Below are 27,330 nucleotides of genomic sequence, written 5' to 3'. Positions count from 1 at the left end.
CAACAGAGTTGTGGAAAATGAATGAATCAAAAGGTAAACAGACAAAGAAAAAAAGGTTAAGAGAAGAGCAAAAGCAGCCAATTGTTTTCGTGATGTACGCGACTATTAAAGGGTGGGTTTCTCCTGCCAGAGTACGATTATCCATCAGTAAACCCATACATCACATATCTCAAATACAATGGTACATTACAAAAGGTTCATTAACCTTGGACTAAGCACTTTATTAGCACGACATCGTTATTGTACATGGTAGGTATTCATTTTCAGTCCAATTTAACGCGAGTGTTGTATATCCAGTCATGGCCAAAAATATTTGCACCCCTGCACTTTTTACAAATAACTTTTAAAATTTTCTAAAAATAAGTTGAAATGGACAAAAGTATTTGCTCTCCACAATTCTTTATTTCACTCTTAATATTACAGAACCTTTGTTTTTGATTCAGAACTTAATATATCCTTTCAAATCAGAAAATAAAAAGAAATGACATTGACAAAATTATTGACACTCTGGACTTCATATTTGGTAGCACAGACTTTGGACAAAATAACTGCATTCAAGCACTTCTTATAGCCATGAATAAGCTTCCTACACCTCTGCACGAGCAGTTTTCCCCACTCTTCTTGGGCAAACTGCTCCAGTTCTCCCAGACTTGAAGGGTGCCTTCTCCCAACTGCTGTTTTCAGATCTCCCCACAGGTGTTCAATGGGATTTCAATCTGGACTCATTGCTGGCCACTTCAGAACAGTCCAGCGTTTTGTCTGGAACCATTCCTGGGTGTTTTTTTGAAGTGCGTTTGGGGTCATTGTCCTGCTTCAAGACCCATGACCTTCGACGGAGACCCAGCTTTCTGACACTGGGTTGAACATTTCACTCCAAAATGCCTTGGTAATCTCCTGATTTCATGATGCCATGCACACATTCAAGGCACCCAGTGCCAGAGGCAGCACAGCAACCCCAAAACATAATTGAACCTCCTCCATGATTGACTGCAGGGAAGGTGTTCTTTTCTTAGAAGGCTATATTTTGTTTCATGTAAATATAGAGATGATGTGCTTTACCAAAAAGCTCCAATTTGGTCAAATCTGTCCACAGGACATTCTCACTGAAGGATTTTGGCTTGTTCAGGTGTGTTGTGGCAAACCCCAGTCGGGCTTTATGTCTCTCTCTCTCTCGCAGCAGTGGGGTCCTCCTGGGTCTCCTATCATAGAATTCCCTTTCATTGAGATGGCGACAGATAGTGCGAGTTGAAACTGTCGTACCTGGTGTCTGAAGGTCAGCTTGAATCTGTTTGGCAGTTGATCGAGGTGCTTTCTCCATCATTCGAACAATCCTTCACTGCAATCTTCAATGAAGTTTTCTTTTGCGGCCACGTCCAGGGAGGTTGGATACAGTGCCATGGACCTTAAACTTCCTGATAACATTGCGTACCGTGGACACAGGAACAACAAGATCTCTGGAGATGGACTTGTAGCCTTGACATTGTCCATGCTTGGCTACAATCTTGTGTCTGATCTCCTCAGACAATTCTCTGGTTTTCTTTATTTTGTCCATGCTCATTGCGGTACACACAGTGACACAAAACAGCAAAATGACTCCTTTTCTGCATTCAAACTGGTTGAATGAGCGATTTTTATATTGCAGGCACTTGCAACTCACCACAGGTGAGTTCAATTCCAAAGTAAAGGAGAATCGCCGACTTGAAATCCAATTATTTCTAACAACTTGTAAAAGGTGCCAATAATATTGTCCGGGCCATTTTCCGGGCCTAAAGATTTAGTAATTTTTCAGCTTTTTTTCTTTTGTTCCACTGCAAAACAAAGAAACACATATGTTGATACCAAAATATTTTAAAATTTCAACAATTTCCTGGAAGAAATGGTCCATTTTTTTTTTTAAAGTGCAAGGGTGCCAATATTTTTGGCCACAACTGTACTGTTTAGGTTCCAATACACGCCTCTCGAGGAATCCTTGTACCAACGACCGGAAGGAAATTCCTTTCTGATGCAAGAAAAGCTTTACCAATAGAATATAGCCAGCACTGTGTCCTTTCTTCTGTGTCCTTTCCTCCTGACAAGGTGGAAAAGTTTCTGTCAACCCTCGACTCTGATTCTGCAACTGGTCCTGACGGCATCAGCCCACGGGTCCTAAAATCATGTTCTTCTGCTCTTTCACTCCCTCTTTCTGTTCTCTTCACCCTCTCTTTTGCTCAAGGTCATCTGCCATCTGCTTGGAAATCAGCCAACATCACCGCTTTGCACAAAAAAGGTGCAAAAACAGATCCCAGCAACTACAGACCAATCAGCCTTCTCCCAATTATCAGCAAAGTCATGGAATCCATCATTGCTTCAGATATGAAATCTTTCCTCTTCTCCAATGGCTTGATCTCTGATCATCAATTTGGTTTCAGACCTGGTCACTCTACTCTGGACATGCTGCTTCTGCTTTCTCAACAATGGATGGAGGTCCTCAACGCCAAAGAGGAAATTAGAGCCGTCTCCCTTGACATTTCACGTGCCTTCGATACGGTCTGGCACCCTGCTCTGCTCACCAAACTCTCCTCCTTTGGTATCCATGGAAATCTCCACGCATGGCTGGCGGACTTCCTCTCTGGTCGTAGTCAACGTGTGGCCCTGAATGGGTTTCTCTCATCTCCTCTTCCTGTTCAGGCTGGAGTTCCCCAAGGTAGTGTTCTGGGCCCTGTGCTTTTTCTGGTCTTCATCAATGATCTCTCTGACTCTCTTGAAAATCCTCTCTATCTCTTTGCTGACGACTCTACTCTCTGTCGCTCTATTCCTCATCCCTCAGATCGGCAGTCTGCAGCCTCCTCACTCTCTGCAGACCTGGACAAAATCACAGACTGGGCAAACAAATTGAACATGTCTTTCAATCCTGATAAATCTCACACTCTTACGATGTCTCTCTGAAAAGACCGACTGGAAAACCCTCCCATCCACTTTCTGAATAATCCTCTCCAAGAAGTTCTGTCACTCAAGCTTTTGGGTCTCACTATTTGCCATGATCTTTCCTGGGAAAACCACATTTCAAATCTGGCCTCCAAAGCCAGTCGCCGACTGGGCATCCTCCGTCGTGCGAAGTCCTTCCTTGGCACACCTGAGCTCCTCACCACATACAAGGCTTTCATCCGCAGCTCGAAAGAATACTGCTCTCCCCTCTGGTCTGGTGCTCCTGCCTCACACCTAGCTCGTCTTCACGCTGTTGAAACCAAAGCGTTCAGAATCATTGGAATCTCCCGCGATGAAGCTAACTCCAAGGGCCTTTCACTCACTCACCGCAGGCAGGTTGGTGGTCTTTCCGTCTTCTACCGACTCCTCTCTGGCCTTGCCCCCCCAGCTCTCTCTGGGCTCTGTCCCCCAAATATTCCTACAGGTCGCACAAGATCTGCCTGCAACCCTCTTATGGTTAAACTGCCAAAATCAAGACTTTCTGCTCACCTTCACTCCTTCATTCCTCTTTTCTCCCACCTCTGGAACAAACTCCCTCACTCTCTTTAATCCCACTCCACCCTCCAGGTCTTTAAAACAGCTGTTCACCACCATCTCTTATCCTCCCCCATCCAAAACCTTGATCTTTTCTACCCCCGCTAATTTCGGTCCCCTTGTGTTGTATACCCCCCCTCCCCTTCCCACGCCTCCTGCCCCCAAGCCCTCTCCCTCCCACACTTCTCCCTGCTCTCAAATGTTGTGGTTGTGTGCTTCCCCTTCTCTCCCCATCTTGTCTTCCGCTCCCTCTTTTGTATATTTTGTTTGTCTGGTTGATTTGTTTGTGAAATAAATGTTAGCTCTTTCACGAGCCTCGATTCAGTATACAAAAAAAGAAAAGAAAAAAAAAAGCACATAATTTAATGCATTCATTTATTTATTTATTTTTTTTGTGATTTATTTGGAGAACTTGGAATGATATCCAAATACTTATTTAGTTCAAGAAAAACCTCCGATGCAAACTTCCTCAATGCAATACTCAATTTCACTGTGACAAGGACCCCAGAGAATCTGCTGAAAGAGAACAAACTTTAGAGAAATGCATTAGCCTGCATTCCCATCAAACTTTATTTACTGGTGGACATTTCAAGTCCACATGGTAATCATCTCCATTATTCAGGAAGTGCTTGAGTGTCCTCTGACGAAACAACTAACCTGTGCCAAGCAAAGGATCAACATTCTTATCAGCATTGGTAACCCTGCTTGTATCTTACATCGGTATAGCCTGAGTTTCAAGAGTTTACAAGCAGTTAAAGCTCTAAACAATGACCATTAATTGTTAAGCCATATGATCATCATGAGATGTACGTAGTGTGTTCAAAAAGTATCCGACCTTTATTTTTCGTGCGTAAAAAAAAAGAAGCTAGGGAGGCGTTGATTGGTGCACGTATGTAGGCGATCCTAATGCATACGCGTGAATTTTTTCACACCTGCAGAAGCTGTCATTCGACGGCAGACCGCCGATGAGTGAGGACATGTAAGTGAGTGCCGTCGGATTTTCGTTTTTGACAAAATGACGGAAAAACTTGAACAACGCTACTGCATCAAATTTTGTGTTTCATCAAACTTGCATCAAAACTGCAACTTGGTTTCTGGGTCGTACCCATAAACCCAGGACTCATCGCCAGTGATCGCTGTTCACAGTCTCCAGCATGTCCTGTGCGATCTCCAAACGGAGTTGCTTCTGCTCAATCGTTAGCAGCTTTGGTACGAACTTCGCTGAGATTCTCCTGAAGCCCAAATCCTCCTTCATAATGGAATGAACGGTGTTGAATCTTGCAGATCGTTTCCACTTGGGAATCGCCAAGCTTTACACAAAATTTGATGCAGTAGCGTTGTTCAAGTTTTTCCGTCATTTTGTCAAAAACGAAAATCCGACGGCGCTCACTTACATGTCCTCACTCATCGGCGGTCTGCCGTCGAATGACAGCTTCTGCAGGTGTGAAAAAATTCACGCGTGTGCATTAGGATCGCCTACATACGTGCACCAATCAACGCCTCCCTAGCTTCTTTTTTTTTACGCACAAAAAATAAAGGTCGGATACTTTTTGAACACAATAGTATCCTCTTTTTAAATAAGGTAAGTAACCCATCTATATACAGCATATATAAAACCAAACAACTGTCTGTGAAGCCACCCGTTTAGACCCCTTACACCCTTCAGACCAATTAGAAAGCTTGGACCCTTGACCATTTAGAGCTTTACACCACTTGGACCTTTTTGATTACAAATAAATTTCTACAAAACAAATCTATGTACTGTATCATGATTGGTGAAAAATCCTGACAACACAGCAACTCAAATTCAGTCAGGTCATTATCCTCGGTTTAAGCAAGCCCGTACCTCTGCAGCGACATGTGGCGAGGCGAGTGTAGCAAGCCAATCCACGCTAGTAGAGAAATAAAACAAAGTCAAAGGATGTAAAGACAAGTGGCTAAAATATCTATGTGCGAATGTGGAGAAGGCACAGCAAACTACCCAGTCCAAAGAGGTAAGTAACCCATCTGTACTTGACCATCAAGAAAATTACGACCAAGTCAAAAAACAAAAAGCAAAGAGTAAAGAAAAGGAATAAGAAAGAGGAAGTACTGACAGACCTGCAGAAGGATGTTAAAAACCATTGAAAGGAAAACTATAAAGACTTGTACAACAAATAAAACTTTAGAAATGAAGGGACGATAATTAATATTCCACAAATGCCGAGTAAAGGTGAGAAACTAGAAATTATTCGAGAAGAGGTTGCCAGTGCGATAAAGAGGCTGAGTGAAGGAAAAGCACCTGGCTACGGTAGAGTCACAGCTGAAGAACTAAAAGCTTCCGGTGAAATAGGTATTGACATAATCTACCATTTGTGCAAGTTGGTCTGGAAGAGTGAAGCATTTCCAGACAGATCTAATTATGCCCATATACAAAAATAAGGACAAGTTAAACTGTGAGAACTACAGTCATCAGCTTGCTGAGTCATGCAGGAAAAATCTTAACAACTATTCAAAGAAGAATGATGAAGAAAGAAGAAATACTTGATGAAGCGCATGCTGGATTTCACCCAAGAAGATCAAATTGATCAATTATTCACATCAAGACAAATAATAGAAAAATACCTGGAAATGAACAAGTATGTATATTGTATATTGCTGTTACATAGACTTTGAATAAGCGTTTGACTCTGTGGCAAGATGGCTTATGGGGGGGCACTTAAATTATTTGGCTTCCCTATTAAAATCACCAAGCTACTTCAGGTACTCCACAGCAAATCAAAGAGCACAGTGCCAGCGAATGAAGATCTGACTGATTGGTTCAGTACAACAGTTAGGTTCCATCAGGGATATGTGACATCACCCCAACTTTTCAACTTGCTGCTTGAACATGCAATGCCAGCAAACAATAAATGATATGCCGCAAGGAGTGAACACGCAAGGAAATTTTATATCAAACCGACGATTCGCACACAACATTGTCTTGCTCACAGAGATGGCAGAAGACCTGCAAATCCTGGTAGATTGTGTTTACAGCAGCAGTAGAGGCCTCTCCTCAGTGAAAGACACATGAAAGCCCGCTTGGAGTTTGTAAAAAAGCACCGAAAGGACTCTCAGACTGTGAGAAACAAGATTATGTGGTCTGATGAAACCAAGATTGAACTGTTTGGCTTCCATCTGGCCACTCTGCCATAAAGCCCAGATCGGTGGAGTGTTGCAGTGATGGTTGTCCTTCTGGAAGTTTCTCACATCTCCACACAGGATCTCTGGAGCTCAGCCAGAGTGACCATCGGGTTCTTGGTCACCTCTCTTACCAAGGCCCTTCTCCCCCGATTGCTCAGTTTGGCCGGGCGGCCAGCTCTAGGAAGAGTCCTGGTTGTTCCAAACTTGTTCCATTTAAGAATTATGGAGGTCACTGTGCTCTTGGGAACCTTCAATGCAGCAGAATTTTTTTTTGTAGGCTTCCCCAGATCTGTGCCTCGACACAATCCTGTCTGTGAGCTCTGCAGACAGTTCCTTCGACCTCATGGCTTTGGTTTTTGATCCGATATGCATCGTCAGCTGTGAGACCTTATATAGACAGGTGTGTGCCTTTCCAAATCATGTCCAATCAATTGAATTTACCACAGTTAGACTCCAATCAAGGTGTAGAAACATCTCAAAGATGATCAAGAGAAATGAGAGGCACCTGTGCTAAATTTCAAGTGTCACAGCAAAGGGTATGAATACTTATGTCAGTGATATTTCAGTTTTTTCTTTTTAATAAATTTGCAAAACTTTCTAAAATCCTGTTTTCTCTTTGTCATTATGGGGGTATTGAGTGCAGATTGATGAGGGAAAAAATGAATTTAAACGATTTCTGCAGAAGGCTGCAACATAACAAAATGTGAAAAAAGTGAAGGGGTCTGAATACTTTCTGAATGCACTATATATATATATATATATATATATATATATATATATATATATATATATTGTTGTGGATATGAGAATTGTGTTTCTTTTATTGTTGTGTAACAAATTGTTGTTGTAAAAAGATCACCCTCCTTCCTCCAGTTGTGTATAAAGGTCAAAGTGCGTCCCGTAATTAGGTCATAAACAATCACGTTAGCCAATCATAGATTTCCTCCTTGTTGGTAGTTTATTTCCTTATTCTATGTAGGTTAAGGCTGTGTCTCCCATTAATTGACACTCCATTGCACCGAATTCAAATAGATAGATCCCCTTTCATTCCCAAAGCTCCATTCCCAAAGCCTCTATTGCCAACTGCATTCGCCGCAGCTGCTGGGCGGTTTTCACCGCGACTCCATTAGCCACGAGGTGGGCTTGGAGAAGAAGGGGGAGGAGCCGCCGAATCCTGGGCGTGCCCGCCCATCGTCATCAAGGGTGGAGCCAGAGAGCCCGTGCCGACCAATCAGGGCCGAGGCGAGCTCACCGATGGGCGTGTCCTGGAGGCCGGCGGCTTGATCGCCCACGGCCTTATATAAGCACGCGCGGAAGCCTATGAGTGGCGCAAGGAGTCGAAGGTGGTTGCGTTTGAGAGAGGAGTCCAAGGTGGTTGCGTTTGAGAGAAGAGTCCAGACGAGCTTGGTAAAGGCAGAGGAAGGGATCCCCACGGAGAGTTGCGCCCGTTAAGAAGTTGGCTCCACCAGCAGTTTGGCTCCACCAGCAGTTGGCTCCACCAGCAGTTTGACTCCACCAGGCAGCTTCGACCCGTTACCCCGCGGGAACCAGATTGCGGTGGCATCGGTGGCCGTCAAGGTCCAGCCCGACGTCCCGTGCGGGATCAAGCCCGAACCATCTGCCCCAGCTGAACCTTCCCATTCCTCCTTCCAATCATTCCTGCCTCCATTCCCCATTCGTGAGTCCGTCTTTTGTTTGTTCTGTCCTGGGTTAATTAAGACTGTAGGTAAGCTAGCATTTCACTGTGTCTCCTTGATTCCTTCTGTCATTATTTTATTATCTTTCCTTCTTCCTTGGTTTCTTTTGGTCCTGTAAATAGTAATAAATAATAGTCGTAGTTCAAACCTTTTTGCCTTCGCCATCCTCTTCTTCACATCCGTGTCGTCGTTGTCTTTTCCCTCATTGAATATCTGTGGCACGATTTGGCCAACGTTTCAGGATCGGGTTAGTCTTTGTTAACGGTTCGTGCTGCGGTTGCTAAACACCGCTCGGCAATCAAGTAACATCTTATCCGCGGTACGAACGGGGCTGTGCACCGGCCTTTCCGGAGGTCGCGTTGCAGCTTCAGGGACCACGTCGGTCAGCAATAATCGAGGGGACTAATCCCCCCTCAAAGGGGAACCATAGGCCGACGTTGGGTTCCGCAACAATATATATGTATATATATGTATATCCAGGGACATGGCAGGCCACTCCATATGCTCTACACCACGGTCAGCAAGAAAGTGTTGGATTATGCGAGCACGGTGGTGGCCATGCATTGTCATCTTGGAAGATAAAGTTTCCTCGAAAGGCTGCACGAGCAAATGGAATCAATGTTTCTTCGAAGTGGTTCAGGTTTCCATTCAGAACAACCAGGTCAGTTTTGCCCCCTGCATGAAAAGCAGCCCAAACGGTCACCCCACCACCTCCAGCTTGGACTCTTGGCACTATACAATATTTGTTGTAGGCTTCATGCACTTTTCTGCGCACTCGGACGCGGCCATCTTGACGATAGACCAGAAATCTAGACTCGTCACTGAAGATCACGTGATTCCAGTGTCCTGGCTGCCATTGACGGTGCTCTCTGGCCCACTGCAATCGGCGCTGGCGGTGTTGTCTGGTCAGGCGTGGCTTTCTCAGGGGACGCCTGGCACAATAGCCTGCTTGAACCAGTCGTTGGTTGACTAGCCTTCTGGATACAGGCACATTTGTCAGTTGCTGCCACTCAACCCTAAGCTGATTAGCTGACTTGGTACGGCCATTGCGGACGAACCGGTGCAGCTGGTGATCATCCGTCTTTGTGGTTCTGCGGGGACGTCCTGGCATCAGTATTGGAGTCGGGACACCCCTCTGAGCATTTCGTTTCAGGATCTTTGACACCTGACCTTGAGTGATGCCATACTGCCGAGCAATAGCACGCTGTTTCATGCCGTAATTTCGTAAAGCCACCACTCCATGACAAACAGCATTGTCGAGTTGACGGACCATCTCCAGAGGAAGCGGCAATAACTTTTGGAGACGTGCAGCAGTTGTTTTCCACTAATACAGAACGCAACAACCCTTGTATACCCGACTGTGAAGCCAATCATCAAATGCACCTGTCCGTACATTTTGCCACGCCACCTGAGATATAATCCTGTTGTTGACTTCTTGCTGCGACAGACAATCAGTGACATGGTTCTTTCAACAAATAAATCACCAAAGTGTAAAAGAAACTCACCAGATTGATATACTGAGTTAAGAAAGTAAACACAAGTCAAGAAAAAAAAAATATTCCATATTAAATGCCAAGTCTGTATATATGACAAAAAACAGGAAACACCAATGTAAGTCATTTAATAGGGCATTGGGCCACATGTGGCCAGTAAGGCCTGTATGCGCCGTGGCATAGAGTCCACCAGCGTCTGGAATTCAGCAGGAAGGAGGCGGCACCATTCTTCCACAAGGTCAATCAACTCACACATGTTTGATTGAGGTGGAAAACGCTATCTCAGGCATTGTTCAAGAATATCCCAAAGATGCTCAATTGGCTTCAGATCTGGTGACTGAGAAAGCCATGACATATGGATAACATCAGTGTCATGCTCATAAAACCATCCGGTGACCACACGTGTTCTGTGGATGGGGGCATTGTCATCCTGGAAGACACTCCTCCACCTCCTCCTGGCAGGAAATAAATGCTGCAACATGGGGTGAAGATGATCACTCAGTACCTTTAAGTAGCGATTGGCATTGGCATTGACCTTGCCTTCTGAGGGAATGACTGCACCCAAAACCATGCCAGGAAAATGCACCCCACAACATTACAGAACCACCAGAACTCTTCACTGTTGTAACCAAGAACTGAGGATTGTAGAGTTCTTTAGGTTGATGCCACACGGGCACTCATCCGTTTGTCGAGAACATGGTGAAGGACGATTCATCTGACCATATCACATTTATCCACTGCTTGGTAGTCCATTGCCTTTGCTCTTTGCACCACTGGACTTGCAAATGTGCATTGGCAGGTGTGATGAGTGGTTTGTGCACTGCAACCCAATGATGGTATCCCGCTCTGTGGAGTTCTCGCCCGACCGTTTTTTATGACACTGGCTGCTTGCGCCCCAGGTTGAAATTTACAGTCAATTGATCTGCAGTTGCACTTCTAATTAATGCATGGATATCAAGATCGCGTGTGCGTGTGTGCATGTGTGCGCGTATATATGAAATATGTGTAATACGTCATGCACAATATACTGCACAACTAGTCACGCATAATGTGTGTATACAATACAATATGTGTATAATGTGTATAATGTGTATATAACATATAATAATGTGTGCATATAATACTCAGCATAAGACGTCATGCAAAACACGTGTATAAACCATAATCTCATGTGTGTGTGTGTGTGTGCGTGTGTGTGTGTCCACGTCTCCACACCACACCACACCACCGGTCCTCATCTCCACCCGCAAGTCCCCAAGACGAAACGGAGGCCTACCCTGTCCCGAAGCATCCATCCCCACACCAGTGAGAAACCATGACTCATGTCTCCTCATCTGTCACCTGCCCCTCCGCCATCCCAGAAGTGGCATCGCAGAAGGGGGTTATGCTGGGTTACGGTCACTTCCCTCTCAAACCCATACATCCCGATCCCATCCACATCGGTCTCATTCTTCAAAGCTGCCATATTCGGCATGGTACTGGATCTCACAAAGCTCGGCTCCCAAAGCTGACATACACTTATAAGCCGCCTCATCAAACGGCGCGGTACCAGGCACCTCACGCGCATCTTAGGTCGGAAAAACCCAGCAAAGTTCGGGCCATCCAACCCGAATGCGCCAAAACCCAGGCCCCCTCCCTTCCGGGTCTGCTAAATATCGGGTCCTTCCATCCGACAGCACGGCATCCACAAGTCACACTAAGCTTCAAGGCCAAGTCGCGTAACAAAAGAATCTCGAATGGCGCATTCCTCAATCTCACCTCGGTCTCCCACAGCCTCAACCTCACCTCCCTGCAAGAGGAGGTCCACCAACGCTCGGTTACTCCCGCCCAGGTCTGAAAAATCTCAGGATTCCCTCCCACTCAGGTCCGCCAAATCTCAGGCCCTCCCATCTGGCAGCACGGAGCCCACAAGTCCCACCAAGCTTCAACGCCAGGTAGCATCCCAAACGGCATGACACCAGTCAAGTGGAGATGGTGTGCTGCTTAACGTCCATCCGAGGGCCGGCACACACAATCATGAATTACCCTGCCTGTGAAACACCGGGATGACAGTTTATAGCTGGGTCTGGAATCAAACACAGACGAGACAGCTTTGAGGCGAATATGTGTACCCCTTGGCCATCCTACCAGCCATAATCAGAACACAATAATTATCAAAATAAATTCACTGAAGGGTTTAAAGTAAATACATAATTAAATGTGAATATGAATGGTAAAGTTGACAGGTTTAAAAAAAACATTTGTGGCTTTAAGTGAAGCACCAAGTTATAGTATTTATTGACAACGTGCACCATCTTCGATGTTTATATAAAGTATTTGCTTTGGTAGGAAAATTATCGATTCGTAATTTTGGCTCCTTACCAATCCTCTCCCTCCCCTTTCTGCCTCATTCCACACCCTCTCTCCCTCCACCCATCCCAAGGTCTCCATTCTTCATGGAGACATTGGAGAAGAAAGAGAGAATTTGAAAATGAGGGAATGCAAGAAAACGTCTAATCGAAATATTGCCAAAACTTTAACTAACAAAACGGTCTCAACAACCCTTTCAAAGAAGTTCAATCACTTTAATTCTTGGGTCTCGCTCTCAGTCATAATCTTTCTTGGGCAAACCACATTTCAAAGTTGGCCTCCAAAGCCAGCCTCCGTCGTACAAAGTCCTTCCTTGGCACTCCTGAACTCCTGTCCACCGACAAGGACGTCATGCACAGCTTGATGAAGTTCTGCTCTCCCCTGCCTAACATCTTGCTCAGCTTGACACCCTGGAAACCAAGGCCTTCAAGATTATTGAAATCACCCATGTCGAAGCCGAGTCTATGGGTAATTCACTTCACCATCACAGACAGGAAGGTGGTCTCTCTGTCTTCCACCACCTCCTTTCTGGTCTTCCAGGCTCTGCCCTTACCGTGCTTTGTCACCATCGCCTGCAGCCCCCAAGTATCTGCAGGGAGCATGTAGTCCGGTCCACCAGCAATTCCTTTCTAGTTAAACTCCCAAAATCCAGAATTACTGCTCACCTCCATTTATTCGTTCCTCATTTCCTAACAAGCAATAAATTCCCCAAATGGGGAACCAACTTCCACATTCTCTTCAATCGCATTCTTCTCTTCAGGTCTTCAAGACAGCGGTTCACCATCATCTAAAATCCGTCATCCAAACCCATGATTGTTTTTTTTTATACACCCATTAAACCCACCCCCACCCCAACCCCAACCCCAACCAAAATTTTGTTTCTGTATCCATCTTGTCCCCCACTTGCATTCTCCCTTACCCCTCATCCTTAGCTGCATCCCTTGTTGTCCGCCTCCATCTATTTTGGCGCTCGGTCTTGCTGTTGACATTTCCTCCTTCAATTTCGGCTGTTCCTTTTGTTATGTTGTGTCCTGATCCATTCTAGATTTTCAACGAGCCTAGACTCTGTATGCTAATTAATTAATTAATTAATTACTTGTGAAAAAAAAAAACAGGAGGTGGGATGAGGTTTAACTTCGAGTGACAAACTTCCTCTTGTAATGAAAACGAACAACCAAATCTATGAAGCAAATCTACAGCAAATAATCAATGATGCACAGAACGCACCTTGGACACCACAATAGGATAATCAATATGACAGGAAATAAAAGCTCAAAAACTAAAGTTTATAATGTTCCTGTCAAGATTACAAGAAGAAACCATCAATCATGCAAAACAACCAAACCTACATATGAAATTAACAATGGCTGCATTTTGCTGTGTCCATAAGAGTAAAGACACTAATCTACACATTCAAGATACACAACATGACCAAAAGTATGTGGGCACCCGAACATCGAACATCTCATTCCAAAATCATGGGCATTAATATGGAGTTGGTCCCCCCTTTGCTGCTATAATAGTATAACAGTCTCCACTCTTAGTCAGGTTCACGACGTTTTTTCGTCCAAAAATTTTGGAGATTAGCAAAACTATACATTTTTGGAATATTCAGAGCATGAGGAATCCAAAAATTAATGTTGGCATTTGCGTAGACACCTTTGCGAAAATGACACTCAGGACAGGGATGAAGATGTGTAAAAGCATATTCCTGAACGGTATAGACCTAGTAGATCCTGTGTATAGGACTTATAGTTCAATCTGATACTAACAAGGCTGCTTTCTTGCTTTATAAACCCATACCTATAACTTCAAAGGACTTGCAATATCATGTATTATGTAATACAGTTATATCACAAATATAGAGACAATGGTTTTCAATCACCTTTGTTTGTTGCTTTTCTATAATCCTGAGCACTATTTTGAGGCCTTTATTGGATTCCTTGACCCAGAAAACATAGGATTAGCATATTTAATTAAGTTTCTAGGTTGACTAGAAGCCGAGATAGCGCAAAATATGTATTTTATGGTGACCATTTTGAAAATCGAAAATCTGGGTCTGTGCAAATGCAGACATTGATTTTCGGATTCTCCATGCTCTGCTCCAAAAATGTACAGGTTTGCTAATCTCCCAAAATTTTGAACGAAATTATATTTGTTAACATAGTGAACCTGACTATCTTCTGGGAAGGCTTTCCACTATATGTTGGAACATTGCTGCGGGTATTTGCTTCCATTCAGCCACAAGAGCATTAGTGAGGTCGGGCACTGATGTTGAGCGATTAGGCCTGGCTCTCAGTCGGGGTTCCAATTCATCCCAAAGGTGTTCGATGGGGTTGAGGTTAGGGCTCTGTGCAGGCCAGTCAAGTTCTCCACACCGATCTTGACAAACCATTTCTGTATAGAACTCGCTTTGTGCACGGGGACCATTGTCATGCTGAAACAGGAAAGGGCCTTCCACAAACTGTTGCCACAAAGCTGGAAGCACGCAATCGTCGAGAATGTCATTGTATGCAGCAGCATTAAGATTTCCCTTCACTGGAACTAAGGGGCCGAGCCCAAACCATGAAAAACAGCCCCAGACCATTATTACTCCTCCACCATACTTTATAGTTTTTGTTTTTTTTTTGTTTTTTTTTTGTATACAAGATCGAGGCTCGTGAAAGAGCTAACATTAATCACACAAAAAGACAAACCGACACACAAAACACAAAAAACAAGGGGAGCGGTAGACAAGATGGGGAGAGAGGGGGAAGGACACAAAAGAGAGGGGGAAGGACACAAACACAACATTTGAGAGCGGGGACATCGGGAGGACTTGGGGGGAGGTGGGAGAGGATTAAAACATATGAACACTGAAAGGACTCTGGGGTGAATTACCGGGGATAGAAAAGATCAAGGTTTTCGATGGGGGAAGATAAGAGATGGTGGTGAACAGCTGTTTTAAAGACCTGGAGGGAGGAGTGGGATTGAAGGGAGTGGGGGAGTTTGTTCCAGAGGCGGGAGAAAAGGGGAATGAAAGAGTGAAGGTGAGCAGAGAGCCTAGACTTTGGCAGTTTAACCAGAAGAGGGTTGCAGGCAGATCTTGTGCGACCTGAAGGAATATTGGGGGGACAGAGCACAGAGAGAGCTGGGGGAGCAAGGCCGGAGAGGAGTCGGTAGAAGACAGAAAGACCACCAACCTGCCTGCGGTGAGTGAGTGAAAGGCCCTCGGCGTTGACTACATCGCAGGAGATTCCAATGATTCTGAAAGCTTTGGCCTCAACAGCGTGAAGCCGAGCAAGGTGTGAGGCAGGAGCACCAGCCCAGAGGGGGGAACAGTATTCCATTGAGCTGCGGATGAAAGCCTTGTATGTGGTGAGGAGCTCAGGTGTGCCAAGGAAGGACTTCGCACGACGGAGGATGCCCAGTCGGCGACTGGCTTTGGAGGCCAGCTTGGAAATGTGGTTTTCCCAAGAAAGATCATGGCAGATAGTGAGACCCAAAAGCTTGAGCGACAGAACTTCTTGGAGAGGATTGTTGAGAAAGTAGATGGGAGGGTTGTCCAGTCGGTCCTTTCGGAGAGACATTGTAAGAGTGTGAGATTTGTCAGGATTGAAAGACATGTTCCACTTGTTTGACCAGTCTGTGATTTTGTCCAGGTCTGCAGAGAGTGAGGAGGCTGCAGACTGCCGATCTGAGGGATGAGGAATGGAGCGACAGAGAGTAGAGTCGTCAGCAAAGAGATAGAGAGGATTTTCAAGAGAGTCAGAGAGATCATTGATGAAGACCAGAAAAAGCACAGGGCCCAGAACACTACCTTGGGGAACTCCAGCCTGAACAGGAAGAGGAGATGAGAGAAACCCATTCAGGGCCACACGTTGACTACGACCAGAGAGGAAGTCCGCCAGCCATGCGTGGAGATTTCCATGGATACCAAAGGAGGAGAGTTTGGAGAGCAGAGCAGGGTGCCAGACCGTATCGAAGGCACGTGAAATGTCAAGGGAGACAGCTCTAATTTCCTGTTTGGCGTTGAGGACCTCCATCCATTGTTGAGAAAGCAGAAGCAGCATGTCCAGAGTAGAGTGACCAGGTCTGAAACCAAATTGATGATCAGAGATCAAGCCATTGGAGAAGAGGAAAGATTTAATATCTGAAGCAATGATGGATTCCATGACTTTGCTGATAATTGGGAGAAGGCTGATTGGTCTGTAGTTGCTGGGATCTGTTTTTGCACCTTTTTTGTGCAAAGCGGTGATGTTGGCTGATTTCCAAGCAGATGGCAGATGACCTTGAGCAAAAGAGAGGGTGAAGAGAACAGAAAGAGGGAGTGAAAGTGCAGAAGCACATGATTTTAGGACCCGTGGGCTGATGCCGTCAGGACCAGTTGCAGAATCAGAGTCGAGGGTTGCCAGAAACTTTTCCACCTTGTCAGGAGGAAAGGACACAGAGTCCAGGAGCAGCTGGGTACGACTGGGTACGGTGGGTACAGAGAGGGATGGGTTTGGGACACAAGATTTAGAGGCAAACACAGAGTTGAGGCATTCAGCTTTTTCACGTGCGGAGTCAGCCGTTAAGCCGTTTGAGGTGAGGGAGGGGATGGAGGGGGAACAAACACCAGAAACAGATTTGACCAGACGCCACCAGGATTTGGAAGAGGGAGACAGATAAGAGAGTTCGGTCTTGAGAATGGTGAGATATTGTTTCCTGGCTCTCCTGAGGGTGGACACACACTTGTTTCGGGCTTTGTGAAAGGAAATGAGATTTCCTTCCGTTGGATTTGCTTTCCAGGAGACGAAAGCAAGTTGTTTCAGGGCAACAGCCTCACCACAAGATTCCGTGTACCATGGACGGGAGGAAGGGTATGACAACTGAAGACGAGATGGTATAAATCTGTGCATGAGAGAGAGCAATTTACTTTGAAAGAATTCCCAGGATGAGTTGATGTCAGAGGCGGTAGAGATGGGAGACCAGTCCAGATGATTGATGGCTGCTTGAAGACCGTGCCAGTTGGCCTGAGTGAAATGCCAGACTCGTCGACGCTGAGGAGGCTCTCTGAGAATGGTCAGAGAGATGTCCACTTTGACAAGCACATGATCAGATGAGCCGATTGGAGCAGAAGAAGAGCAGCAGACATTTTCAGGGAAGTTTGTCATAACCAACATAGTTGGCACTATGTGTTCGGGCAGGTAGTGTTCTCCTGGAACCCGCCAAACCCAAATTTGTCCGTCGGACTGCCAGATGGTGAAGCGTGATTCATCAATCCAGAGAACGCGTTTCCACTGCTCCAGAGTCCAAAGATGGCGAGCTTTACACCACTCCAGCCGACGCTCGTCATTGCGCATGGTGATCTTAGGCTTGTGTGCGGCTGCTCGGCCATGGAAAACCATTTCATGAAGCTCCCGACGAACAGTTGTTGTGTTGTTGTACTGACGTTGCTTCCAGAGGCAGTTTGGAACTCGGTAGTGAGTGTTGCAACCGAGGACAGACGATTTTTAGGCACAACGCGCTTCACACTCGAAGGTCACGTTCTGTGAGGTTGTGTGGCCTACCACTTTGCGGCTGAGCTGTTGTTGCTCCTAGACGTTTCCACTTCACAATAACAGTTCGACTCTGATTCTGCAACTCGACCAGACGGCATCAGCCCACAGGTCCTAAAATCCTGGTCTGCCGCTCTTTCACACCCTCTCTAAATTCTCTTTACCCTCTCTTTTGCTCAAGGTCATCTGCCATCTGCTTGGAAATCAGCCAACATTGCCACTTTACACAAGAAAGGTGCAAAAAGAGATCCTTGCAACTACAGACCAATCAGCCTGCTCCCAATAATCAGCAAGGTCATGGAATCGATCATCGCTTCTGACATCAAATCCTTCCTCTTCTCCAATGGCTTTATCTAGGATCAATTTGGATTCAGACCAGGTCATTCTACTCTAGACATGCTGCTTCTGCTGTCTCAACAATGGATGGAGGTCCTCAATGCCAAACAGAAAATCAGAGCAGTCTCCCTTGACATATCTCGTGCCTTCGATACAGTCTGGCACCCCGCTCTGCTCACCAAACTCTCCTCTTTTGGTATCCATGGAAATCTCCACGCATGGCTGGCGGACTTCCTTTCTGGTCAAAGACAACGTGTGGCCCTGAATTGAACTTTCTCTTCTCCACTTCCTGTTCAGGCTGGAGTTCCTCAAGGCAGTGTTCTGGACCCTGTGCTTTTTCTGGTCTTCAATAATGATCACTCTGACTCTCTGGAAAATCCTCTCTATCTCTTTCCTGATGACGCCACTCTCTGCCGCTCCATATCTCAACCTCAGATCGGCAGGCAGCAGCCTCTTCGCTCTCTACAGACCTAGACAATATCACAAACTGGTCAAACAAGTGGAACATGTCTTTCAATCCTGACAAATCTCACACTCTCACTTTCTCTCTACGAAAAGACCGTCTGGACAACCCTCTTATCTACTTTCTGAACAATCCTCTTGAAGAAGTTCTGTCATTCAAACTTTTGGGTCTTACTGTCTGCCGTGATCTTTCCTGGGAAAACCACATTTCCAAGCTGGCCTCCAAAGCCAGTCACCAAATGGGCATTCTCCATCATATGCAAAGTCCTTTCTGGCCACTTCTGAGCTCCTCACCACATAGAGCTTTCATCCGCAGCTCAATGTAACACTGCTATCCCCTCTGGGCTGGTGATCCTGCCTCGCACCTAGCTCGGCTTCACGCTGTTGAAACCAAAACATTCAGAATAATTGGAATCTCCCGCGATGAAGATGATTCTGATGGCCTTTCTCTCTCTCACTGCAGGCAGATAGGTGGTATTTCTTTCTTCTGCAGACTCCTCTCCGGCCTTGCTCCCCCCGCTCTGTCTGTGCTCTGTCCCCAAAATATTATTGCAGGACGCACAAGATCTGCCAGCAACCCTCTTCTGGTGAAACTGCCAAAACCAAGACTCTCTGCTCACCTACACTCCTTCATTCCTCTTTTCTCCTGCCTCTGGAACAAACTCCCTCACTCTCTTTAATCCCTCTCCTCCCTCCAGGTCTTTAAAACAGCTGTTCACCACCATCTCCAATCTTCCCACATCCAAAACCTTTATCTTTTCTACCCCCGTTAAACCACCCCAAATCCACCTATTTCAATCCCCAACGTCTTTCCTGAAATTCCTAGAAGTGTTCATTTGCTTTATACCGTATACCGTGTACCCCTCAATCCTCCCCCATCCCTCCCCTTCCAGAGATCTACCGACGTCCCTGTTCTCTTATGTTGTTGTGCTTGTGTGTTTCCCTCTCTCTCCCCGTTGTCTCCCATTTCCTTCATTGCACGTTTTATGTGTCTGTGCACGTTTTCATGTTCAATGTGTTTGCTCTTACACGAGCCTCGATTTTGTATACAAAATAATAATAATAATAATAATAATAATAATAATAATAATAAACCAGCACTTACAGTTGACCGGGGCAGCTCAGACAGGACAGAAATTTGACAAACTGTCTTGTTGGAAAGGTGGCATCCTATGACGGTGCCACGTTGAAAGTCACCGAGCTCTTCAGTACAGCCCATTCTACTGCCAATCTTTGTCTATGGAGATTGCATTGCTGTGTGGTTGATTACATGTACCTGTCAGCAATTGGTGTGATTGAAACAGCCGAATCCACTAATTAGAGTGGGTGTCCGCATACTTTTGGTCATGTAGTATATAAAACGAGCCAGGAAGTGCATGGATGTTGTACAGTGCAATCAAATTTAAAGGATCAAACATTACCAAAAATGTGCATATCACCTCCAGCAATAAGAATATAAAGTTCCCTTGAGAGTACAAGTTGCACAGCCAAGTTAACAAAAATAAAAAGGCCTGAATATGCTACAGGATGATGAAACCCTCTGGTAAAAACAGGTCATGGCATTATCACCTGGATGGAAAACTACTGCTAACATCAAAAGTGCTGCCCGACATCAAAAGGACAACACATGTCAATTCTACGGCACTCAAAAAATGCACACACCCCGCGTGTCATTAAGAACCAGATGGCCCAGTTACACAGCAGGTTTGTAACAAACTTACCATCATACCTGCAGTCTCATTCACCAGAGGAAATTCAAGTGAGATGTAAATACATTAAGGTCGACAAACACAAGAGGTAAAAATATAGGGGAGGTGCATAGATGAAAGGTGAATGAATGAAACAAACACTACTACTCCTGCTGCTGCTACTACATGTGGACAAAATGCCTAATAGTACTGAGATAATCTTGAATTCGGGTGAAAAAGTTAGATGAAAAAGTCCGCTGAGACTAAAACAAGTTGTCCGATATGCACCTGTGTGCAATATTCTTGCCTTGAGTGCCACTTTAATTCAAACTAGCATCTCTGATGTTCACAAGACTCGCTTCATGTTCATGAGCCTCCACCAGAAAACCAATGAAAAATATTTAACAAGCTGATACGCCCATATAGGATAGGTGATGCGATGGTATGGAATTTAATGACAGGAGAGCCATAATGACAATAACAACAATCATCCAGTGCCAGTTGGGCTTGAAGTGCAGGTTCCCGAGAACAAGGACCAACATACAATTCACAACCTTGCTTCAAAGGAAAGGAGAAAGAATGTTAATAAATGAAAATATGAACATTCCATTTCACATAAGATGTACTGTGGAAGCTTAATGGTCTTGCATGCTCTGTCCTCTGCGCAAACTACAACGGCACTCTACAACATTGCAAAGCCGCCCAGTATCCATCTGCCCGCATTATTAGATAATTATACATACTTGTACCAAGTTTGATTTAAATCCAATCAGCTGTTCTCAAGTATCACATTTTTAACCTGACATGCCCGCTGACCTTTGACGCCAAAATCTAATCAGTTCATCTTTGCATCATAATATATATATATATATACTTGTACCAAGTTTGGTCAAACTCCCATCACTGGTTCACAAGTTAGTGCAGTAACAGAAATGTTACCTAATGGGACCCCTGACCTTTGACCTCTTGAACCCATTATCTAATCAGTTTATATTTACATCAATATACATACTCATACCAAGTTTGTGTTGGGCTAGCGGCTAGGGTGCCAGCTTAGGATCCTGGGTTTGAATCCAGGTCGATCGCTGAATTAACGCCAGGGGGGTTAACTCAGCCTGTCATCCTTCCGAGGTCGGCTAATTGAGTACCAGTTCACTGGTAATTCCCTGCTTGTCGTAAAAGGCGACAAAAAGGGTTGGCGGCAGGAAGGGCATCCGGCCGTAAAACATTGCTTCAAAAAGGGGACCAAAAAACAACAACAACCACGGTCCCCGAAAAAGGCCAACCCCCGCTTTGCGGGGAAAAGTGGCCTCTAAAGGTGGGGTTTTTTTATTTTTTTTATACCAAGTTTGACTTGGTTCCCTTCAGCCGTTCTTAAATTATCGCGGTAATGAAAACCTATTATAGACTCTGACCATTGACCTCTTGATACCGAAATCGAATCAGTTCATCTCTGCATCATAATACATACTTGTACCAAGTTTGGTCAAAATCCCATCACTGGTTCACAAGTTAGCACAGTAACAATTTTTATTCAACATGACCTTTGACCTCCCAATCCCAAAATCTAATCAGTGCATCCTTACATAATTATACATAACTGTACCAAGTTTGGCTTCGATCCCTTCAACCATTCTTAAGTTATCGCGGCAATGAAATATCTTTACTGAACCTGACCTCTGACATTTAAACTCTTGACCCCAAAATCTAATCAGTTCATCTTTACATCATTGTACATACTTGCACCCAGTTTGACTTGGATCAGTTCAGCTGTTAAGTTATCGCGATAATGAAAACCTATCATGGACGGCCAGCCGGACAGACAACGCAAAAACATAATGCCTCCGGCGACTTCATTGGAGGAGGCTTAAAAAGACAACCAAACTACATAAAGCAAACATCATTATTACATCAACTAGCGCGCCTCACCACACGTCGTTTCAGCGGGATAGGCATCTTTGACCATTCGGTGTCTTTGGGGTCTTCTAGATCATCTGGGCCTTGAAGGGTATTTCGGGTCTTTTGAGTGTTGTGGGTTTTCGGGGTCTTAAGGTTCCTAAGGGTCTTCAGGGTGTTTAGGGTCTTCAGGGTGTTTTGGGTCTTTGGGGTGTTTTGGGTCTTCAGGGTCTTTTTGATCCTCTGGGCCTTTTGGGTATTCAGGAGGTCATGGTTGTCTTAAGGGTCATGGGGGACTTAAAGGGTCGTTAAAGGTCTGAGGAGTCTCAGCAGTCTAAACGTAATTAAGAGTTCACGGAGTGTTTTGGGTGTGAATTTTATTTGATGAAGAAGAAGACGTTTTGGTCGCATATAAACAAACACAACCATATACGTTTGCTCTATTATAATAAGATATTGAATCGTTAAATAAGTACAACAACAACAACAACAACAACAACAACAACAACAACAACAACAACAACAACAACAACAACAACAACAACATGCATTTTAAGGCCATTTTCCCTGCTAGAGCGGGGGTTAGCCTTGCGGTCCCCATGACAATCTTCTCCATTTTGCCCTATTTTCTGCATCTCTCCTTGTTAACCCCCTTGCCCGCATTTCTTCTTCCAGCATCTTTAGCCAAGTCTTTGTATAAAATAAAAGTAAATGAAAGAGAAAAGATAACCATCAAATAATAGCTAAAAGACAGGTGATAGTGACTATGGTTCACAAAAAATACAGCTTGTCCAAAAAATGTGAATACAACTTTACACAAGCAAAAAAAGCAAAATCTGCAATTCCAGAGCACGTCCGAGCAAGCAGCAAATAAAGAATGTGGGTGAAACAAACCTGGGCTGAACAGAAAGAAAGAAATAAACAAAAACTCTGCCCAGTGTCGATGCACGTCAGACATACAGTCAGAAATGACAGCAATATATGGTATAACCCACATATCTCACCCACATATCTCACCCACATATCTCACCCACATATCTCACCCACATATCTCACCCACATCTCACACACATCTAACACACATCTAACACACATCTAACTCACATCTAACACGCACGCACACACACACACACACACACACACACACACACACACACACACACACACACACACACACACACACACACACACACACACACACACACACACACACACACACACACACACACACACTTTAGATCATGGATGTGTGCTCTTCAAGCAAGTCCAATTGCAGGCACACGGTGTAAAACATTAACTCACAGGTCGACTGGAAAACTATTCCAGAAAAACAAATGGTAAGATTCTATATGGTGCAGTTGGCAGGATAGCCCAGACTAGAGGTATGCGGATTCGCCACTGAGCCGTCGTGAGCCTAGGTTTGAATCTTGACCCAGCTATAACCTATTATTGTGGTGTTTCGCACGCAGGACGAGGCATCATTGTTTGTGCCGTCCCTCGGATGGACGTTAAGCTCGGCGTCCAGCCTGCCGGCATTAGTTGGACATCGAAGATCCCACGGTCAGTGTCCTTCGTCAAGAGTGGGCGAGTTATCACCGGCACCCTGGAGAAACTTCAAATTCCTATTCTAACCTCCATGGGGCATTGCATCAGCGGCACAATCACACCCCCTGCAAATGATGCTGCCCATACGTGTTGCACACAAAGGAAGAAGTGGTAGTTTCTACAACCACGACACAGATGTGCTTGACTTGGTCATCAAGGTCGCCGATACGTGGTGCAAACAAAGATGTACTGACAGCATATAACAAACTACACATAGAGATAGGACAGACAGAATGGGCTGGTCAACAGCAGGCAAAAGGACATTGACAGGGATTGAATGCCAGCAAACACAGAAAGGACGAACGAACAGCGACACACACACACGCACACACAATGCAGGAGGGTAGACATTTTAAAAAAGGAGCAGACATATGGTCGGGCGGAAAGTCGGACAGGTGGACGAAAGGACAGGCAGACAGATGGACACGCGGAAGGAGGGTCAGATGTAAAGATGGACACGTGGAGGGAGGGAAGGATGGAAACAAGGACACGTGGAGGGACAGAGAGCCAGACATACATGGAGAGACAGACATGCATACTTACATGCAAAGAGAGGGACATACATAATAATAATAATAATAATAATAATAATAATAATAATAATAATAATAATAATAATAATAATAAAGGAGTCTTATATAGCCCCATCAAGCAGAGTTAACGACCCTCGTGGCGCTTATGACATACATACATACATACATATATAAAGCAAAAGACAGACATACATACAGTGACCTTTATTTACAAGAGTGACCGCCTCTTAGGGACAGCAAAATGCCTGGCTTTAACAACAATATGCCAAATAATGAAAAAAAAAAAAAAATGACTAATGGGACACAGACCCCTCGTAGGATGAGGCCGAAGTTTGTGGGGCCACACCGAGCAGCCAGAATGTGTACCGAAAAGGATAATGACTGCACCTTCTCCAGTGAGGGAGGGGAACCCAGCCTCACAATAGGACAGAGCTCAACACCAAAGCTAAAAAGGTGTCACCTGTCCTACAAACAACAACTACTATGTTATATATGAATTGGAGAAGATTAATGAGCTGAAGCTTGGAGGAGAAGGGAATTGTCCTCCAATGAAAAGCGTATTCCACGCATGAAGCATGGGGGACTAACGGTAAAGGTGAAAGATTCATAAACCAGTTTAAACGAGCAAAGCTGGCAGCCAAGGCTGAACAAAGTTTCGCAACTTAGTTCATGAATAATGATCCTTTACCAAAAAAAGGAGGTGGAGATCGAGTTCTGGGAGAATTTCCTCCCACCTTCTGAAACCCGGAAATTGAGATAACCAAAGGGAAAGACATACATACAGATGGACAGACAGACATACATGCATACATAGGGACAGACAGACATACAGACAGACAGACAGACACAGACCGAAATACATACATGCAGAGACATACATACAGACGTACATACAGAGAGAGACAGACAGACGTACATACAGAGAGACAGACAGATGTACATACAGAGACAGACAGATGTACATACAGAGAGACAGACAGATGTACATACAGAGAGACAGACAGATGTACATACAGAGAGACAGACAGATGTACATACAGAGAGACAGACAGACGTATATACAGAGAAATAGACAGACGTACATACAAAAGAGACAGACAAACGTACATACAGAGAGACAGACAAACGCACATACAGAGAGACAGACAAACGTACATACAGAGACAGATAAACGTACAAAGGAGACAGACAAACGTACATGCAAAGGAGACAGACAAACGTACATAAAGAGAGACAGACAAACATACATAAAGAGAGACAAACGTACATACAGAGACAGACAAACGAACATACAGAGAGACAGACAAACATACATACAGAGACAGACAAACGTACATACAGAGACAGACAAACGTACATACAGAGAGACAGACCACCGTACATAGAGACAGACCACCGTACATACAGAGACAGACCACCGTACATACAGAGACAGACCACCGTACATACAGAGACAGACCACCGTACATACAGAGACAGACCACCGTACATACAGAGAGACAGATCACTGTACATACAGAGAGACATACATACATACACAGAAAAAGACAGGGATACATAGAGGAGCAGATAGACATACAAACAGTGACAATGTAAACAGAGGAACATTTGTGAACAGACAAATAGAGCCAGACATTTTATAGACAAATCGAGCCAGAAAAAAAGGCACTTACTGCTCATGGAAATCCAGCACGGAGGGCTCAAATTGGATCGGTCTCGCTCCCATCCTCGGTATGCTGGTACTGTAACACACAAGTGGTGTACGCATCACTCCCACGGACAAGCACACCATTACTATTACCACCCTCCATATTGTCACAGCCGGCACTAGGTGCCCTTTCATAGCTGCCAATTTGCAGAAACATGGGAAGTGATGGCACACTACAGAAGGGAAGCTATTGCGAGAGAAAAGAATGCAAAGGCTCGAGTTAGAAATTGTTTACAGTTCCTGCGAACTTGAGATATTCAAATACGAAAATGAGAAAGGGGAAAGGGGAAAGGCGGCATAAAGAACAGAAAGAAGGACAGTGCAAATTCAAGTGTGAAAGAGGCAGAAAGGAAAAGTGCAAATCAGCACGGCTCTGCATAAACCCAACACAATACGGAAGAGAGGTAAAAGGCAGGGCAAGGGTGTGTGCAAAGGTACAGCCCACCACGTCATGCATGAAACTTTGAAGGCATAATAAACCCCAATTGTAAAGGCAAACCCCACCTTCAAAACCAATGTTAGTGTCTGCTTGCCTTGACAAACCTGACCCACAAAGCTTTGTGTTTTCCAAACGGCTTCAAAATAAGTCTTACTCTTTACCCTCTCGCCAAAACTGGGTTCCGATAGAATCTTTGCTCGCAACCGCAGCACAGGTAAAGTGGCACAAAACATGTCACTTCCTTCAGATAAACTTTGGAATGGTGCAATTTTGCCTTCCCAAGTGTGTGATAAATCACATGTAAAGGTGACAACACAAAAGTATATCTTGAAAACACTATGCAAAATAAATAAAAACTGTCCTTAAAGGGGAAAAAAAAAAATTCCGTTTAGGAATGGCCAGGTGTCATTTAATGCCAAATGAGTTGGCTCACATTATCATGACTCGTAGGTTTAGGGTTCGAGGGGGAAGGGTGGGATGCCTTGGACTGCCATTGCTTCCCAGGACAATCCTGATAACAAGGTAATTTCTAGGACACAGACAATGCACTGCCAGACTAGATGATTCATGCAAATACCTCATTCAGGTTACCCAAGGGTGAACCCCCACCCCCCTCCAAAAGAAAGTCATCTTGCCACCCTTAACAGAAGGAACCCCTTTTCAAAAGCACAATCACTCCAGAATGAGCCTGGTGTTGGCTTAGCGGTTAGGGTGCCGGCTTGGGATCCTAGGATCCTGGGTTCGAATCCCGGTTGATCGCTGAATTAATGCCAGGGGGGTTTGCTCAGCCTGTCATCCTTCCGAGGTCGGCAAATTGAGTTCCAGTTCACTGGTAATTCCCTGTGTCACAAGGTGACCAACAGGGTTGGTGGCAGGAAGGGCATCCGGCCATAAAACATTGCTTCAAAAAGGGGACCACGGTGCCCAAAAAAGGCCAACCCCTGC

The 27,330-nt window shown here is 44.8% G+C and overlaps 1 protein-coding gene across 1 annotated transcript in view; it reads right to left on the bottom strand.

The window, feature by feature from the left end:
* TMEM131 (transmembrane protein 131) overlaps positions 1–27,330 on the bottom strand; it is a gene marked incomplete at its 5' end in the record, with an annotated part of 190,748 nt that overhangs the window by 144,373 nt on the left and 19,045 nt on the right. Inside the window, 1 exon segment of the mRNA XM_078766170.1 lies at positions 25,912–25,980. Within this exon segment, the coding sequence (XP_078622296.1) occupies positions 25,912–25,980 (69 nt within the window).

Source organism: Myxine glutinosa, chromosome 12 (genome assembly GCF_964187855.1).
Source record: "Myxine glutinosa chromosome 12, kmMyxGlut1.1, whole genome shotgun sequence".
NCBI classification, from domain to species: domain Eukaryota; kingdom Metazoa; phylum Chordata; class Myxini; order Myxiniformes; family Myxinidae; genus Myxine; species Myxine glutinosa.
This window is presented reverse-complemented; position numbering and strand designations above follow the sequence as displayed.